This window comes from Delphinapterus leucas, chromosome 3 (genome assembly GCF_059928025.1).
Source record: "Delphinapterus leucas isolate spDelLeu-1000000601 "Yukka" chromosome 3, BTC_Dleu_Yukka2, whole genome shotgun sequence".
NCBI lineage: Eukaryota > Metazoa > Chordata > Mammalia > Artiodactyla > Monodontidae > Delphinapterus > Delphinapterus leucas.
In genome coordinates, this window is record NC_143131.1 from 147,421,721 (window position 1) to 147,439,947 (window position 18,227).

The 18,227-nt window shown below is 39.5% G+C and overlaps 1 protein-coding gene across 10 annotated transcripts in view; it reads left to right on the forward strand.

Annotated features, from left to right (window-relative positions):
- Nucleotides 1-18,227, forward strand: part of CREBRF (CREB3 regulatory factor) — a 65,159-nt gene that overhangs the window by 22,514 nt on the left and 24,418 nt on the right. For 4 of the 10 annotated variants that reach the window (XM_089909670.1, XM_022595096.3, XM_022595092.3 and 1 more), the window contains exons 2-7: nt 2,809-3,002; nt 5,213-5,338; nt 6,794-7,880; nt 14,901-15,095; nt 16,739-16,928; nt 18,143-18,216. In XM_089909670.1, coding sequence (XP_089765796.1) covers nt 2,994-3,002; nt 5,213-5,338; nt 6,794-7,880; nt 14,901-15,095; nt 16,739-16,928; nt 18,143-18,216 — 1,681 coding nt within the window. In that variant the 5' untranslated portion in view covers nt 2,809-2,993. Of the gene's footprint in view, nt 1-2,463; nt 3,017-5,212; nt 5,339-6,793; nt 7,881-14,900; nt 15,096-16,738; nt 16,929-18,142; nt 18,217-18,227 lie in introns of all 10 variants that reach the window. The other 6 variants (XM_089909668.1, XM_089909667.1, XM_089909669.1 and 3 more) reach the window with 5 other exon arrangements.

Here is an 18,227-nt window from a genome sequence, read left to right on the forward strand (position 1 = left end):
TCAAGCCCTGCTGGCCCTCAAAGCTAAATGCTCTAGGGGCTCCTCTTCCTGTTGCCAGACCCCCAGACTGGGGTCCCTGATATGGGGCTCAGAACTCTTGCTCCTGTGGGGAAACCTCTATAATATGATTATTCTCCAATTTGGGGTTCACCTACCTGGGGGATATGGGATTTGATTATATTGTAAGTCCATGCCTCCTACCAGTCTCATGGTTCTGTCTTTATGTCTTTAGCTGTAGAGGATCTTTTCTGGTAGGTTTCAGTCTTTTTCAACAATGATTGTTCTGCAGGTTGTTGTGATTTAGGTGTGCTTGTGAGAGTTGATGAGCTTAAAGTCCTTCTACTCCACCATCTTGGCCACTCTCCTATTTCGTTTTTTTGTTTTTTTTTGTTGTTGTTGGTTTTTTGGGTTTTTTTGGTTTTTTTTTTTTTGCGGTACGCGGCCTCTCACTGTTGTGGCCTCTCCCGTTGCGGAGCACAGGCTCCGGACGCGCAGGCTCAGCGGCCATGGCTCACGGGCCCAGCCGCTCCGCGGCACGTGGGATCTTCCCGGACCAGGGCACGAACCCGTGTCCCCTGCATCGGCAGGCGGACTCTCAACCACTGCGCCACCAGGGAAGCCCTCCTATTTAGTTTTAATTATGGAATCAAAACTGGAATCCAGGTCTCTTGTCTTCCAAACAAGTGCTCTTTTTGCTAACTGCATTGACAAATTTGTTTCGATGCCAAGTGTTTAAAATAACGTTTTACATAAATATTTGTATTTGTATGGAAGTTTTATGGCTTAGAAAATTTGGTAGCCAGGAGTAATATTATTTTCTTTATATAGATGAGAAAAATGAGTCTTAGAAAGATTGACCTACCCAATATTGTAGAGTTTGCAAGTGAGAGCAATAACTAGAACTTAGCCCTTTTTTTGTCCAGTGTTTTCCTGATAAACCAAGCTGTTGGTACATGGTGTCTATAGTGGCTGTCAATAAATATATGCCAAAATATATATGTTGTAGAGAACTCAATCTCTTCTTGATTCTTCAACCCTGTTGCTAGAAAGGATAAGTTTCAGGTTTTAGAGAGTATCAAACTTTTCTCCCAGATCCAAGGTTATAGACCAGGATTATATACTAGTCCACTTTGTTGAATGCATCACTTGAATAATTTTTTTTTGGGGGGGGTCTAAGTAATAGGTCTGGAAAAGGCAACTGACCTTGTTTCTCACAGGAATCATGGGAAGAGTTAGGACTGAGAGTACGTGTCAGCAGTATGTCCAAGGAGGAATTGGGCCAGAACTAGCCTTTGGCACAAGCAGGCATCAGTCCATTTAAACTGTAGTACTGGATTGAGATGCATAGTTAATTCTGTTTCTGGGCCCAGGTTGGGCACTTGAGGGTGTTTCCTAGGCTAGAACAGTGCACTGAGAATGACAGCCCACTAGTGGGAAAAGCCCAGCAAAGATCTAGGAAATGAAGATGATACTCAATTTATTAATCTAATTGAGTAGAACAATTATTTCGTCCTTGTTGACTATCTCTTATTTGTTCAGCAAGAGGTCTCTGAAGTTGATGTAATGTATCACTCTAAAGCTCTAGGCCAGAGAATGTGTTAACTACAGAGGGCAGCGTAGCTTAAATTGGCTCTTTACATCAGTCTAAGAAATGATACTGCATCTAGAATGAATAAGAGCAAGGAGTTCAGTTTAAAGCAGAGGTTCTTAGATTTTAGAGAGGAGCAGAATCACCCTGAGGGCTTGTTAAAACACATTACTGGGCCCTACGCTCAGAATTTCTGCTTTAGTAGGTCTGGGCTGGAGCCCAAGAATTGCATTAGTAACAGATTTCCAGGTTGATGCTGATGCTGCTGGTCCTGGGATCACACTTTGAGGACCACTTATCTAGGAAGAGATGATGAAGTGGGTATAGCTGTTTAGTTCTTCTTCATTAAAGCCTTCACAGAGGAGGGAAAGGGGAACTAACCTGTCAGTTTCTACCACAGTCAAGACGCTGTGCCAGGTGACTTGCAGTCATTTAATTTAACCCTTGAAACCACTCTGCAAAGTAGTCCTTATCCCCGTTTCCCCTCTCAACATAACACGTTCAGAGCTTACTGGAGTAATTCTTACTTCAAGGACAGATTTCACTTATAACTCAAAGAATAATGCTGCGTATACCATTATGAACATGATTTTATGTAATGTAGAGGATATATTAAATTCTGTTATTGGTGATACATATTCATTGCTCTTCTTGTACATTTATGAGAGATATAAAATGTAGGCTCACTTAGCAGTAATGATTATACAGTAGATGGAATTGCTGAGACATTATGTTTTCTCATACAAAACATGAAGAGAATGGGAGGTTTATTTTAACATTAAGTAAAATACATTTTTAGATCACAGGAAAGATGGGCCTATGTTAATAATATTTTTTTTCCTTTTGGCCGTGCCACCGGGCATGTGGGATCTTAGTTCCCCAACCAGAGAATCGAACCTGCGCCCTCTGCATTGGAAGCATGGAGTCTTAACCACTGGACTGTCAGGGAAGTCCCAGGCCTATGTTAATTTTGTCAGCGTTTTTTTTTTTTTTTTTTTTTTTTTTAAATGGTGCCAGTTGGTTATTGACCAGTCCTATTGTAGAAACAAATAAAGGGAGGGATGGTGAATTTCAGAATAGTTGGTACTAAAAAATGGCCTAAATTCTTGATAGTACAATCACAGTACTTATTCCTTTAAAGTGTTCTTTGTTAATGTTATTTTTGAAAGGTCAACTTGTTTCTAGTGGCTTTCAGTGAAGTAACTTTGTGTTGTTGACAGATTCGCACAGAATTATTAAAAAAACAACAGTGATACAAGCAGTTGAATTGAAGGCATTCTGGGAAACCTGCTGTTTATTGTGAAAATCATCTTTGATCTTGAAATTAAAAGTAAAGCTGGAAAGGAATTTACAAACGAGAAAAAACAGAAGTTTGGGATCGGACTCACAGGATCTGGGCTTGGAAATGCCTCAGGTAAATCATACAGAGTAGGTGCAAAGTTTTATATTTTCCCACTGCAGTTGGTTCAGTAAGTTCTCTGAATCTTAACACAACTTGCTATACTATCTTTTAAAGACATTTTGCTGCTGATCTCAACTGGTTTTGAATACGTGTCCTTCCTTTGCTATAGCTTTGAAATTTAATGAGGTTGACACAGGAAAAGTTGGTTAGAAGGTAGCAGAGGTGCTGGCTTTTATGGGGTCTAAACCAACTCCCCTGAAAATTAATCTGCCACAGAAAGCCCATTTCTTTCCCCTCTATCTTCTTCTAGTTTCCCAATTGTTCCTTTCCCTTCATGCCCATTGAATTCAGTTAGGAGGAAATGGTGAGGGACTTCAACCTTTCTGTCTTTCACACACACACATACACACACACACACACACACACACACACATATATACCTATACCTCCCACAAAACATGTCTAAGGATGACTATATCATGGTAACTACTTTGAATTGCTCAGTTCTGGTTTGAGGCAATCACTGAAACAATAAATGAAGTCCTGTTAGTCCCTATTCGGCATACCCAAACTTCTTCCCTTCCCCCCCAGTGGTTAGGTCTGCTGCACGCGGGCCCTCTCCAGCCGCGGCGAGGGGGGCCACTCTTAGCCGCGGTGCGCAGGCCTCCCACTGCGGCGGCCCCTCCTGCCGCGGAGCACGGGCTCCAGAGCGCAGGCTCAGCAGCTGCGACGCATGGGCCCAGCCGCTCCGCGGCACGTGGGATCCTCCCGGACCAGAGATCGAACCCGCGTCCTCCGCATTGGCAGGCAGACTCCCATCCACTGCGCCACCAGGGAAGCCCTATCCCTCCTCTTTTTATGCTGGGGAGAAACCTAGAAATAATGAGAGGCCAGGGACCCTGAGGTGGCTTTATGTGGGGCCAGGCAGAACTGTGCCTGGAGCACAGGAAATCAGCAACTTGCCGAGATGGTCCAGTGATTTGGAGGCAGGCAGCGGAGGCAAAAGGGGGTTTGCTAGCTGATAGTAGAAAGACCAGTGGCCTCCCTCCACCCCAACCACTATACCAAGTGGACTGCAGATACCCATTTTGAGTTCTTTCCCATTCAAGGTTTCATTCGCTATTTATTGAATACTTGAATTTAGGTCTATAAAACACTTATTTTGAGCTTGCAACCTGGCAAGCTTGTGGAAAATTAGAGAAAGAAAAGAATGGGATGGGAAGTACCCATGAAGGAAAACATGGTGAAAGAGTGTGTGAAAAGGGGTCAGTCTGTGGTAGGTAGAAGGTATATGAATAGAGAAATATAAGCAAGTAGACTAATATAATTTTAAAAGTTTTGACAGAAACTTGCAAGAGAAGAACAAAAAGGCAAACAGGGAATTTGTATTCTTTCCCATCTTCTTCCTTTATCCAAGTTAGATTTCAAAGTGAGGACTTTGACTTGTTTGGGCCACTTTAGTAGTCTTAGCCCGAACTTCACTCTGAACTGATTTGTTTAGACCTTGAAATGATAAAGGGGGGATAAAGAGAAAAGAAGGAGCATCAACTCTGGGTGCCGAGGCTCTTTTTCTCCTTTTCTTATTTATCATAGAAATTGTATCCTTCTCAGGGATCATGATTAAGGCTACTGAGTTCATGCCCCAGTTACTGGCCTCACTCAGCAGATTTTTTGATATTTGGCTGATCCTGACTCCATCACGTTCCTGGAGGCATTAGTTGGACTAGAGATGCCCAAATGGTCTTACACTTGTTTTGGGAAATAAGACATTGAACTCATTTAGGAGTATAGAGACTGTTTTGCTATCTCTTCAGACCCGAAGAAATGGCAGGGGATTCTCTACTTTCTGGAGTTAGAACAGCAAGTGTTGTTAGAAATGGATTTGAAGAAATGTCACATAGCTAATAAATAAAAGTACTCATTAGGTACTACATGCTGACTCTGGTGGCTAAATAAGCTTTAGTTTTTAGAAGTTAGGTATAATTAACAATTTCCAGTCTATTCCTTTTCCAATGTTTGATGCATCTTAGTTATTTTCCTAATATAATTCCATAGTTTAATGTTAGTTAGATATTTTAAATGTACTAAAATTAAAAAGCAGGAAAAAATACAAAATTGTTTTAAAGATAATTATTTAGTAGGTGTGAGGGTGGGGCTTGTGTGTAATAAACTGGTCTCGAAGCAGTCGTTAACTTTCCAAAATTAAAATCACTCTGTTGTAGCCTAGTGTAAGCGGAATGGATCCGCCTTTTGGGGATGCCTTTCGAAGCCACACCTTTTCAGAACAGACTCTGACGAGCACAGATCTCTTAGCAAACAGTTCAGATCCAGATTTCATGTATGAACTGGTAAGTAACATTTTCTTGGATTCTGCTTTAATCGATTTGAGGTAAAGGTGTTGTATCATTTTTTTATTTATAAATGTCTAAAAAGAAAAAATGATGTGATCAGGCCAAATTTTTTTCTTGTCACTATCAGTCTGGTATTTTAGAAGGGTGTATGAGCCCATTGAAAATAGTAAGAGGAAAGGTTATCTAAATATCCTTAACTCTAGTTTTTGACGATGAAGGTAGAAGCCGTCTTTTTAATATGCCTAACTGCTAAAGGACTTTTCAGCTGGGATATTTAGGACTGATAACATTGAGCAAGGCAGGTGACACAGAGAATGTGAGACAAAGGTAGCAATTCCAAGCAACATCTGAATATACTAATTATTTATTCTCGAGGTAAAAAGACACTTAAGATTCTTAAGAAAAAGACTTTAAGAATAGCTTAAATTACATGCAACTTCAGAAACACGGAGGTATATCAAAACTGGAAAACTAACACAAATCTGTTAATTTGCTAAAAATTATTGAGTTGTACGCTTAATAGAGGTGAATTTTGTGGTATATAAACTATGTTTCAATAAAGCTGTTAAAACACACGGAGACATACGTGCAACCAAAAAAAAAAAAAACCAAAACCCCACAAACAAATGGAGAAATCAAAAACAGAACAAAAACAAACTGGAAAACTGAAAATTTCCTCATTTTCTTCCTGAGCCTCCACCCACCAAACCTTCTCCCCAGAGATAATTACCACTAACAGAGATTTTCTATGCATATATAAATATATGAATATTTTAAATTGGATGACATATCATTGATACAGTATTCTGTAACTTAACTCTTTCTAACATAAAAACGTGGTAAGTGGCCTTTCATCCTAGTGCATTAGAGCTTAACTGCATTCCTTTTAATGGCTGCATAGTCTTACTGACATTTAAAAAATCATCTCTCTACTCATGAGGAGTTAAAGTACTTTCCCATGCCCAAGAGTTGTTATGAGGTCTTACCAAAGATCTTATCTTTCTGTGGCTGAGTTGCACCTCTCTTTGGATTGCTCTTCACCTCTATGTTTAAATTCTCACTTAGGAAGACATATTCTGTGATGAAGGTAAGGCCTTTGTTATTTGCTTTATAACTGAAGCTTGTTTCTGAGAAGGTCCCAAAATCCTTCTAAGTTAAAGATCAGGAAATGTAAACTTTTTTTCGGGAAGAGTGTTTACAGTGAAGTTCAAGAGCCCTGAACCATACCTAAGTTTCTCAGGGGACATATTTTCCCTATTTTTTTTTTTCCTTGCCCGAGGAAATGATATTAAATGGAATGGTAGAGTGTCATGTAAGTAGTGTTTATCGTAAAAGCAGGCCAGAGGTTGAGTACTGATTTATCAATTTGATGCATGAAAGTGAGGATGGAGGTAAATAATTCTTTCCTCAATTACAGTATGTGATTTATATTTTTTTTTAAACCTTTCTCAGGATAGAGAGATGAACTACCAGCAAAATCCTAGAGACAACTTCCTTTCTTTGGAGGACTGCAAAGACATTGAAAATCTGGAGTCTTTCACAGATGTCCTGGATAACGAGGGTACTTTAACCTCAAACTGGGAACAGTGGGATACATACTGTGAAGACTTAACGAAGTACACCAAACTAACCAGCTGTGACATCTGGGGAACAAAAGAAGTGGATTACTTGGGTCTTGATGACTTTTCTAGCCCTTACCAAGATGAAGAGGTCATAAGTAAAACTCCAACTTTGGCCCAGCTTAATAGCGAGGACTCTCAGTCTGTTTCTGATTCCCTTTATTACCCTGATTCACTTTTCAGTGTCAAACAAAATCCCTTGCCCTCATCATTCCCTGGTAAAAAGATCGCAAGTAGAGCAGCTGCTCCTGTGTGTTCTTCTAAGACTCTTCAGGCTGAGGTCCCTTTGTCAGACTGTGTCCAAAAAGCAAGTAAACCCACTTCAAGCACACAAATCATGGTGAAGACCAACATGTATCATAATGAAAAAGTGAACTTTCATGTTGAATGTAAAGACTATGTGAAAAAGGCAAAGGTAAAGATCAACCCAGTGCAGCAGAGCCGGCCTCTACTGAGCCAGGTTCATGCAGATGCAGCAAAGGAGAACACCTGCTACTGTGGTGCCGTAGCCAAAAGACCAGAGAAAAAAGGGACAGAGCCTCTGCAGGGCCATGCCACTCCAGCTTTGCCTTTTAAAGAAACCCAGGAACTATTACTCAGTCCCCTGCCCCAGGAGGGGCCTGTGTCTATTGCAGCAGGAGAGAGTAGCAGCCTTTCTGCCAGCACATCGGTCTCAGATTCATCCCAGAAAAAAGAAGAGCACAATTATTCCCTTTTTGTCTCTGACAACTTGGGTGAACAGCCAACCAAATGCAGTCCTGAAGAAGAGGAGGAGGACGAGGAAGATGTTGACGATGAGGACCATGATGAAGGATTTGGCAGTGAGCACGAACTTTCTGAAAACGAGGAAGAGGAAGAAGAGGAAGAGGATTATGAAGATGACAAGGATGATGACATCAGTGACACTTTCTCTGAACCAGGTATTGTAGTGCTTGGAGGCTTACTGAATTGACTTTTTGCTACTCTCTTGAAATAGAAAGTTTTGCTGTGGATGCTTTCTTTGTCTTAGTTTGGGGATTAAATGACTTAGTATCTTGACTTGGATATGTAATTGCTTTTATCTATTCAAACAGCTCTAAAATAATCACTCTTGCTCATGTGTAGTTCATGTGCTGATTCCTCGAGGGCTTCTTCTTAGTTTATCTCATGTTAAGTGATCTGATTTGTTACTGTCTTGAGCAGCTGTGCAAAGATGCCAAAATTGATTGGTTTAAAAAATATTCCTATTTCTGCATGTGTCCCTCTGTTATAATTGAGGTATGTTTGGAGTCCCTAGAATGGTGAACCAAGCAATGATGGTTTATATTACTCATCCCTAATAACCAACAAAGCCTACTTAATGAATAAGGTAAAAGAGAGCTTTTTCTTTGTGTCTGCTGCATCTTTCATTTGCACAGTATTTTTCCACTGAAGAAAAATACATGCTATAATTTAATGAGCATGAAGGAGTCTCTGCTCTATTTATATACAGTGCATATAAAAAAAAGGGAGAAAGAAAATGAAACCTGTGGGGAACTGGTTCACTTCAGCATGTACATGGTTGGGCTCTTGCCACTGTTGGCTTGTGCAGTTTATTTATGAAAATGGTGTTGCCAAGTGGCACACAGTTAAATGCACAAAGAAGTGAAGATCTTCACATTTAAGCGAAAGTTATTTTCTTCAAAAATAATGTTGGTACTATAACTTCTACATAAAAGACCAAGTTATTAAGAAAAATATAAATTGTCAAAGAGAGCCCTTTCATTGTTGGAATTTCAGGCAGTATAAACATTGGTATTTAATTTTCAGAAAGGTTTTTCAGCCATAGTAGCTATATTGTAGCCAGTGAAGCATATTATTGCCCAGAGACTTTCCTCTTAGTGAAATCTTTCTATTGCACAAATGCTTAGATTTATGCATTTGATACAATTAAGTTGTTTGACTTGAGTGGATTTTCAAGTAAGGAAAAGGTGGAGGAAAAGGGTTTATGCCTTTTCTTTGGTTTACTTTAGCACTCAGCATAGTCTAGACAGAACAATTGTCTTTTCTACTTAGCAGGAAAACTTTTCTCTCAACAAGTTAATGAAATCTGTTTTGAGATGTTTCAAACTGTCTTTGCAGTTAGCAGTAAGTTATATAGCTCCCTCCCATAGGGAGACCAAAGTGCTCTCCATGAGTGGTCCTTAAAACCTGACAGGTCAGTCCTATTGTTTCGAGTCCCATATTTAGAATTAGGGTAGGAGGGAGGGTAAGGGTTGAGACAAGGAGTGATAACTAGGGTGATAACTAGGAAGTGGAAAGTGTGGGGAAGAAAATGCCTTTACTGGCTGGTGCTAAAAGGAATATATAAATCTGAGGGAGTCGGTAAATGCCACTATCACCAAGCAAGGCAGACAAGGACTATACTGTTTATTCCACTTCTGGTTGTAGTTTTGCTTTTCTTTGACTTTTTTTTTTTTGGTGGGATCTTAGTTCCTGACCATGGATTGAACCTGGGCCTCGACAATGAGAGCGTGGAGTCTTAACCACTGGATTGCCAGGGAATTCCTGCTTTTCTTTGACTTTTAACTCCAGTCATCCTTGATCTTTTGACTTGATTTCACAAGGATAAATGTGTTGAGAGATGAGTAGGTCCATGAAAAGAAACCACTTGATAAGTTGACCCTCATTTCCATTTTCTCAGCCTTTTGACTTGTCGGGGGTGGGGCGGGAGAGCCCTGATTTGTGAGTTTGTTGGTGTTAAGCAACCAACAGTGCTTTAAACAGAGATGTGTTAGCTGGCATTTGTCAGGATGAAGCCCTCTTATTGGCACTATTTAACAATACTAAATGTTTGGATGGCATTTAATTCACTCACTTCCAGTTGACTTGAAGTAAAACCTCTTTGGTTAGTATTACTTGGACACTTCTCACAAATGTCAACGAATGACATGCCTTATCCACAAATCAATGATATTTTATGGTATTTTGGGGGCTTATTCTCATTTGCTAATGAAAATTTCCCTTCTTCTTGGAAGAAAGAGCTAAACAAGTGACTTTAAGAATACAAATGTGAGTTATTGGTGAGAGGCAAGAAGAAATTCTTTGAAGCAGAAAAGTGGGATAGTTATAGTTTCTTCAGAGTGGGTTGATTGGTTTAATTTGCAGCAGTTTACAAAGGCCCTTTTGTGATGACTAGCTCCCTTGATGCTGTTTCTTGGCAGTTGGCTACAACAGTGCCTGAGCCTACAAAGCTCCAGGAAAGGTGTAAAATGGAGTTTCAGTCCCTACTCTGGACTTGCTCCCAAGTTTTAATAGAGCCTATTCTGTGGACAGGCTACAACTGTTTGGGGTCATGGAATTACATGGTTGTAAGGCTAAGAATTAGGCCCCCAGAATGAGAGTTTATTTTGTAATCCCTACTAAGGATTTTCATGATTGACTTTACCAGCTTAATGGCAGTAATCTGCACTAACCAAAGACGTGTGATCAGAATTTTAGGCCTTTTTGACTACGTTTTGGTAACTGTGTCAGGAAGGAATGAGTTAGATCAATATGGTGATCCATCAAATGAAAAGAAAATGGAAAAGGCTCCATGGGAAATGTTACATTAAACAAATCATTGATTTGTTAAAAAAAAATTGTGGGGGGGGGCCTATTTTTGTGTTAGGCACTGTGTGTACTAGATTTTTGGCTATGCAGAGATGAACAAAATAGACATGATCCTTATCTTTATGCAACTTAGAGCTGAGTGGGTTTATTTACTGTCATGATTTCTCAGTCTTCTGATCTTATGTGTACTGTGACTTGGCAAGAGAAAGATTCAGGACAAGAGTTTCTTAAAATTTATTTGATCACAGAACTCACTTGGGATTGAAGACATTTTATAGTAATAGTGTTCCTCAGAACACACTTCAAGAAATATTTAATCACCTTAAATGCAAGACCAGTGATCTGGGAATATAATTTTCATGCATTCTACTTGATCACAGTAGTCTCTGTATTGAAAGGCAGATGACTTTAACAAATCCATTGTGTGTATGTGTGTCATTGTGAGTTCATGGTGTATGCTATTAGAAAATATTAAAATATTAGATCAAAGAAAACTGATAACCCTTAAATACTTTTTTTGGGAAAATGCTGAACATATGTAAGTAAATAAAACTGGTTATTAATTTGGGTGGGAGAGAAGAAATCCAAATCCTAATGACTCTTTGGATTTAACGTGGAATATATGTGGGGAAAAAAATCTGTTTAGACCATTTAACTAGATAGGCACAGGCAATGCGGGAAGCCCATTTGGAGCTGGAGTCATGGAGCCTGAGCCAGTCCCAGCTCTGCCAAATCACTTAAACCCTCCATTGAGCATGTTTCTTTGTGTAAATAGGGTTAATAACCTCTTCCTACCCAGTTCTTAGAAGCCTCAAATGAAACATCTGTGAGTGAAATACGTGAGTACATTAAATGAGAGAGACAGTGTTTTGCCAGAAATCTAGGCCACCTGAGGGAGCATATCAAATAAAGTGTCAGGGGATGGGTTGCCTGAGGAAGCTATATGTAAAAATGTTTACCTTATACTTTGGGCCGGGGTAGACTTGGGACACCAGTTCTTGACATTGATAGGAAGATGGGAGTGTTTTGGTTGGTGCTGCCTGTGTTGAGGTGTTCCCAGCCATACTAGGGTAGTCTCTGTGAGCCAGTAATTTTAGCTTGGCCTCATGGAGCAAAGGCCTTTTTAAAAAGGCCATATCTGGCGGAAGTATGTAGCCCTTGCACCTTTTCCAAAGCTAGGTTGATAACTGGAATAAGATAAAGTCCTTTAATTTAAAATGATACATTAACACAAGTAAATAAAAAATTATTACTTTATGTATCTAACAGAATTTTCAAAAATCAGATTTCCAAAAATGATTGTGTCACTTGTGCCTCATTTCTTATTTATTTATTTAAATTGTATTTTTGGCTGCGTTGGGTCTTCGTTGCTGCACGCAGGCTTTTCTTTAGTTGCGGCAAGCGGGGGCTACTCTTTGTTGTGGTGCACGGGCTTCTCATGCAGTGGTTTCTCTTGTTGTGGAGCACAGGCTCTAGGTGCGTGGGCTCAGTAGTTGCAGCATGTGGGCTGTAGGGTGCACGGGCTTCAGTAGTTGTGGCACACAGGCTCAGTAGTTGTGGTTTGCAGGCTTAGTTGCTCCACGGCATGTGGGATCTTCCCGGACCAGGGCTCAAACCCGTGTCGCCTGCATTGGCAGGCAGATTCTCAACCACTGTGCCACCAGGGAAGTCTGTGCCTCATTTCTTAAGAAGAACTAAGGTTCTCTGTCACACTGCTTGCCATGTTGTTGTTTTGTTTGTTTGTGTTTTTTTAATTTGTTTTAAAGTACTACATGAGCATTATAATGCTGTTAAGCCAGCAGTGCTACAAAAGCTTGCCTTTACTATTGCCTCGAAATCATTCTGCTCTCTGAATTGATTATTTTTTCAAAGGTCATGTTTATCGAGGCATGACAGTAAAATTCACCCCTCTTTAAGTGTACACTTCTTTGAGTTTTGACGAGTGCATGTAATCATGAAACCACCACCACCACAATCAAGGTACGGAATAGTTTGATCACCCCCCAGATTTCCCTCCCGTTCCTTTATAGTCAGCCTCTCCCTCCACCCCCAACCTCTGGCAACCACTTTGTCCCTGTACTTTTGCCTTTCCCACAATGTCAAATAAATGGAATCATGTTCCTAATTAACTCTTAATGTGAAGAAAACCTGGCAAAATTCTAAAATTCGATTTTATTTCCAAAATGTCCAGATGTCATCACTTTCTTAGTGTCAGTTCCAGAGGAGTCATGTTTTTAGGAGGGAAAATGGTCATTTTGCTTGGCCATTGCCATCCAGTTTTTCCTTGCTACCTTAGGTTTAGGGCTGTATACACCCCGTGCACAGCCCATCTCCATTGCCCCAGGTACCTAGTACTAATTAGGTGGAGTAATCTCTAAGATGGGCATGCTCTGAGGGTATTTTAGATTTATAGGTTATTCTGTATTGGGTCTGACCAGTAGTTCTAGCAGCTCAGAATTAAGTATTTTCTGAAACTTCCTATTAGTAGGGAAAATAACTTCTTAAAAAGTGAAGTAAATGCAAATTGCTTCCAATAAAATATTAGTTAGAATAGGCATGTAAGTTTTTATTTGAATAGCCTGTGTGAGAACTGTCATTTTTGTACTTTTACAAAAAGCGTATTGTGGGAAGTAGGAAGAAAACCACTGCTGCCTCACAGAATTCTGCTTCATAGGATACCTTCCCAGAAATGCACACAGCTTTCTGTCTGGGGATGTTTCTGATGCATAAATATTAGACGGAAGACATTAAAAATAATTGTATAGTGTCTAAGTACCGTTAATTAATGGTACTTTTTAACATTCCTGTGGCTGTATTTCTTTTTTTTTAATTGAAATATAGTTGATTTATACAATGTTGTGTTAGTTTCTGGTGTACAGCAAAGTGATTCAGTTATACATATATATATTCTTTTTCATTATAGGTTATTACAAGATATTGTATATAGTTCCTTGTGCTATACAGTAGGAACTTGTTGTTTTATCTATTTTATATATAGTAGTTTGTATCTGCTAATCCCAAACTCCTAATTTATCCCTCCCACCACGTTCCCCTTTGGTAAGCATAGGTTTGTTTTCTATGTCTGTGAGTCTGTTTCTATTTTATAAATAACTTCATTTGTATCATATTTTAGACTCCACATATAAGTGATATCATATGATACTTATTTTTCTTTCTCTGTCTGACTTCACTTAATACGATAATCTCTAGGTCCATCCATGTTGCTGCAAATGGCATTATTTCATTCTTTTTTATGGCTGAGTAGTATTCTGGTGTGTGTGTGTGTATGTATGTATGTGTGTGTGTGTGTGTGTGTGTGTGTATATATATATATATATACACACACACACGACATCTTCTTTATCCATTCATCTGTCTGTGGACATTTAGGTTGCTTCCAAGTCTTGTCTGTTGTAAATAGTGCTGCTATGAACATTGGGGTGCATGTGTCTTTTTGAGTTAGAGTTTTCTCCGGGTATATGCCCAGGAGTGGGATTGCTGGATCCTATGACAACTGTATATTTAGTTTTTTAAGGAACCTCCATACTGTTCTCCATAGTGGCTGCACCAATTTACATTCCTACCAACAGTGTAGAAGGGTTCCCTTTTCTCCACACCCTCTCCAGTATTTATTGTTTGTGGACTTTTTAATGATGGCCATTCTGACTGGTGTGATGTGATACCTCATTGTGGTTTTGATTTGCATTTCTCTGATAATTAGTGATATTGAGCATCTTTTCATGTGCCTGTTGGCTGTCTGCATGTCTTCTTTTGGAGAAATGTCTATTTAGGTCTTCTGCCCTTTTTTTTTTTTTTTTTTTTTTTGCGGTACGTGGGCCCCTCACTGCTGTGGCCTCTCCCGTTGCGGAGCACAGGCTCCAGACGCGCAGGCTCAGCGGCCATGGCCCACGGGCCCAGCCGCTCCACAGCATGTGGGATCCTCGTGGACCGGGGCACGAACCCATGTCCCCTGCATCGGCAGGCCGACCCTCAACCACTGCGCCACCAGGGAAGCCCCTCTGCCCATTTTTTGATTGGGTTGTTTGTTTTCCTGTGGCTGTATTTCATTATTCTCTCAATCTCATGTGAAGATACAAAAAAAAAGTGTCATATACTAACCAAAGAGAAACCTAAGGAAGGTAAACAGTGTAGTTATCTCTGTTTATTAGTCTCTAAATATTTTGAATTAGAGATTTCTATATTAAAAGTTATTTTGTAGATTTGGTTTATTATCTTTGACATAATACTGTTTTTTGATGAAAGGAAATGTGTCAAATGGTAAATAGAGGGGATCTTTTTGTTTGTCCTGATTGGTTTATTGAAATGTACGGAACTTAAAAAATTCGGGGGGGGGGCTTTCTTTTTTTAAGGCTATGAAAATGATTCTGTGGAAGATTTGAAGGAGATGACTTCAATTACCTCTCGGAAGAGAGGTAAAAGAAGGTACTTCTGGGAGTATAGTGAACAACTCACACCATCACAGCAAGAGAGGATGCTAAGGCCATCTGAATGGAACAGAGATACCTTGCCAAGTAACATGTATCAGAAAAATGGCTTACATCATGGTAAGAGGGGATTGTGATCATGTATGTTCCCTCCCTCCCTCCCTTCCTTTCTCTTGTTATTGAAATATAGGTGATGTGCAATATTATGTCAGTTTCAGGTGTATTACATTGTGATCTGACATTTGCAGGCACCATGATCACCATGATAAGTCTTGGTGTAACCATCAGTCCTGGATATTTCATGTCACTTTTAAATAGAGATAGTAAACCATAATGCTTAATCATTATACATTATATGTAGGTATTCAACCCTTCCTAGCAAATTGGAGAGTAGAACAGTAGAGGTGCTGTATTTGCTATGACTGCTCTTCATTCACAAATAGCTTTTATCAGTACTGAGAGCAATCACCTAAACAGGGAGGAAAGCTTGTGTAAAAATGATTTCTAGTCACTTCTTGTTCTATATATCCTACCCAGGAAATGACCCAAGAGCCTGCTGATTCCTGACCTGTCACAGTTGCCATAAGCAAGAAGGGTTGGGGAAGAAGAGAATGGGCTCTAGCATCTCTGTCTTTCATTTTTGTCCAATCTCCAGGCCTAAATATAAACAGGGAGATTGGAATCAAAACGGTGGTGGAGAGAAAAGAGGAGGGAAAGGAAAGAAAGGAAGAACAATTGCGGAGAAAAGGAATGGAGCAGGAAGAATTGAATAGTAAGAGTCAGGAGAGGCTTATAATCTTAGGTAGGCCAGATTTTGAACTGTGAACCCAGGAGGATGTAATTGAGTAGAATTTCTTCTGCACAGATGTTTTTACCTTAATCCAAAGTCTGTACTGAGAAGGTGAGGGGCACTAGTAGGCTTGGAGCTCAGTAAACAGTTTAGTAGTTGCTCATGCTACAGATATAAGTTGCTAAGCATTTTTGACACCGAAGTTGTATCAGAAGTATATTTGTGCCTCATTTTCCCTTTCCACTGGCACCCAGGTCTGTACTCTATTATCTTTCAGTGAATAAAGGCCTAGTTTTTGACTTCAGATTAATTTTCTACCAGAAGTGAAAAGATGGGTCCAACAAATAGGTCCAGGTAGCATGTAGTGAGTACTAGGAAAGTTGTTCAGGGTATTGTAGTTCAGAGGACAGAGCCATTCCTCTTGCCTGCAGTGGTAGGGAAAGTCTTCTGTAATGTTATTTATCAAGCTAACTGAAGACGTGGTTTCTGAAAAGGCAATCCTTATTTGTTGGACTTTTGGGTCCAACACAGGAATATATATGTCTGACAAATTTTCAGTCATAGCAGCATAAACGTCTTGGTTTGGGTAAAATTTCCAAATTCGTTGCTGACCATATACTGTACCCTGGCCCTGATTTTTGTGTGCAGGTGAACTTGGACTCCAGTCCTGAGGTTTGAGATGCTTATTACTTCCATACAGATAATTAAGAATCCATCATACCAGGGCTAGAAACCTTAAGGTGGAGAAGGTTTGGGAAAAGCCTGGAGTTGTGCTCTATTACCCCCATTTCTTGCCATCACAAAGTGGGAAGGAGAGGAGGCCAGCCCTTCTAGCGTAGGTTGTTCACATGGTGAGACCTCTGAAAAAAGAAAAGTGGGGAGGGGAGAGATGGGTTTTTACATATGGCTATATAAAATGTATCTCTTGTTAAATAAAATGATCTCACTTAAACTTCTTTTAAACCATCTATAGGAAAATATGCAGTAAAGAAGTCACGGAGAACGGATGTGGAAGACCTGACTCCAAATCCTAAAAAACTACTCCAGATAGGCAATGAACTCCGGAAACTGAATAAGGTGATTAGTGATCTGACTCCAGTCAGTGAGCTTCCCTTAACAGCCCGGCCAAGGTCAAGGAAAGAAAAAAATAAGCTGGCTTCCAGGTAAATGGTAATGTTTACTCATGTGATTGAAGTCTAGGAGGTGAGGTTAGACTTCAGTGAGCTTTCATAGAGGAAATGGCCCTCGGCCCTTTTTTCAGAAATATACTTTTATAAATACTACAATGAGAGTATTATAATTTTTCCTTTGAAAGTAAATGATAGTATTTATGCTTCATGGAAGAAGTTTTTAAAGGGGAGAGGTGAATGAACTCAAATGCCTTATAGTATAAAAAGGAAAAATTTTATCATAGCTCTTTATTTTTTGTTTGTTTTGCAGTAAGTCACGTTTTTTTATTGAGGTATAATTTACTTGATAAATTCTTCACTTGCAGTGTATCCTTCTGTGAGTTTTGACAAACATATCCAATTATGTAACCACAACCACAGTCAAGATATTGAACATTTTTATCACCTTAAAATATTTCCTTATGCCTCTTTGTAAAAGTGAACTCCCTCTCTCACCCCTAACTCCTCACAACCACCGATCTGTTTTCTGTTCCTACAGTTGCGCCTTTTCCAGAATATAGATGGAATCGTATTATATGCAGCCTTTTGAGTCTGGCTTTGATATCACACAGGACGAATTTGAGATTCATAATGTTGTTGTGTGGAGGAGTATTGATAGTAGTAGTCCTTTGAAGTGATACACTGCAGTGTATCTGTTCACCGGTTGAGGGATAGTTGAGTGGTTTCTAATTTTGTGCAATTATGAATAAAGTCACTATAAACATTCATCTGCAGTTGTTTATGTGAACATAAGTTTGCATCTCTCTTGGGTAAATTCCCAGGAGTGTGTGTTTAACTGTATAAGAAACTGCCAGAGTAGCTATTTCCAAGGTAATGAAGTAAATTAAAACAATATTTACTGTTTTCCAAAGTAGTTGTATGTACTGTTTTACATCCACTCCAGCAACATACGAGGGTTACACTTATTCACATCGTCTACACCACTTGGTATTGTCAGTGTTTGTTTGTTTATTTTGGCATACTAACCATAGCTTTATTTTTGAATCTATGCTGAAACTTTAAAAATTCAGTTTGGATAAATGATGATATTGTATGTTTTGGGGTGATGATTGAGGCCCTCGATACAAACATCAGTAGGCAGCAATTTTTGGTTGCTATTAGAAAATGTCTGACAGCAGCAAAAAGAAGTATATTCTGAATGTTCCTTTTAAAAAAAAAAGTGAACTAATTGCTCCTTCCTTTCACAGGGCTTGTCGGTTAAAGAAAAAAGCGCAGTATGAAGCTAATAAAGTGAAATTATGGGGCCTCAACACAGAATATGGTAAACCTACA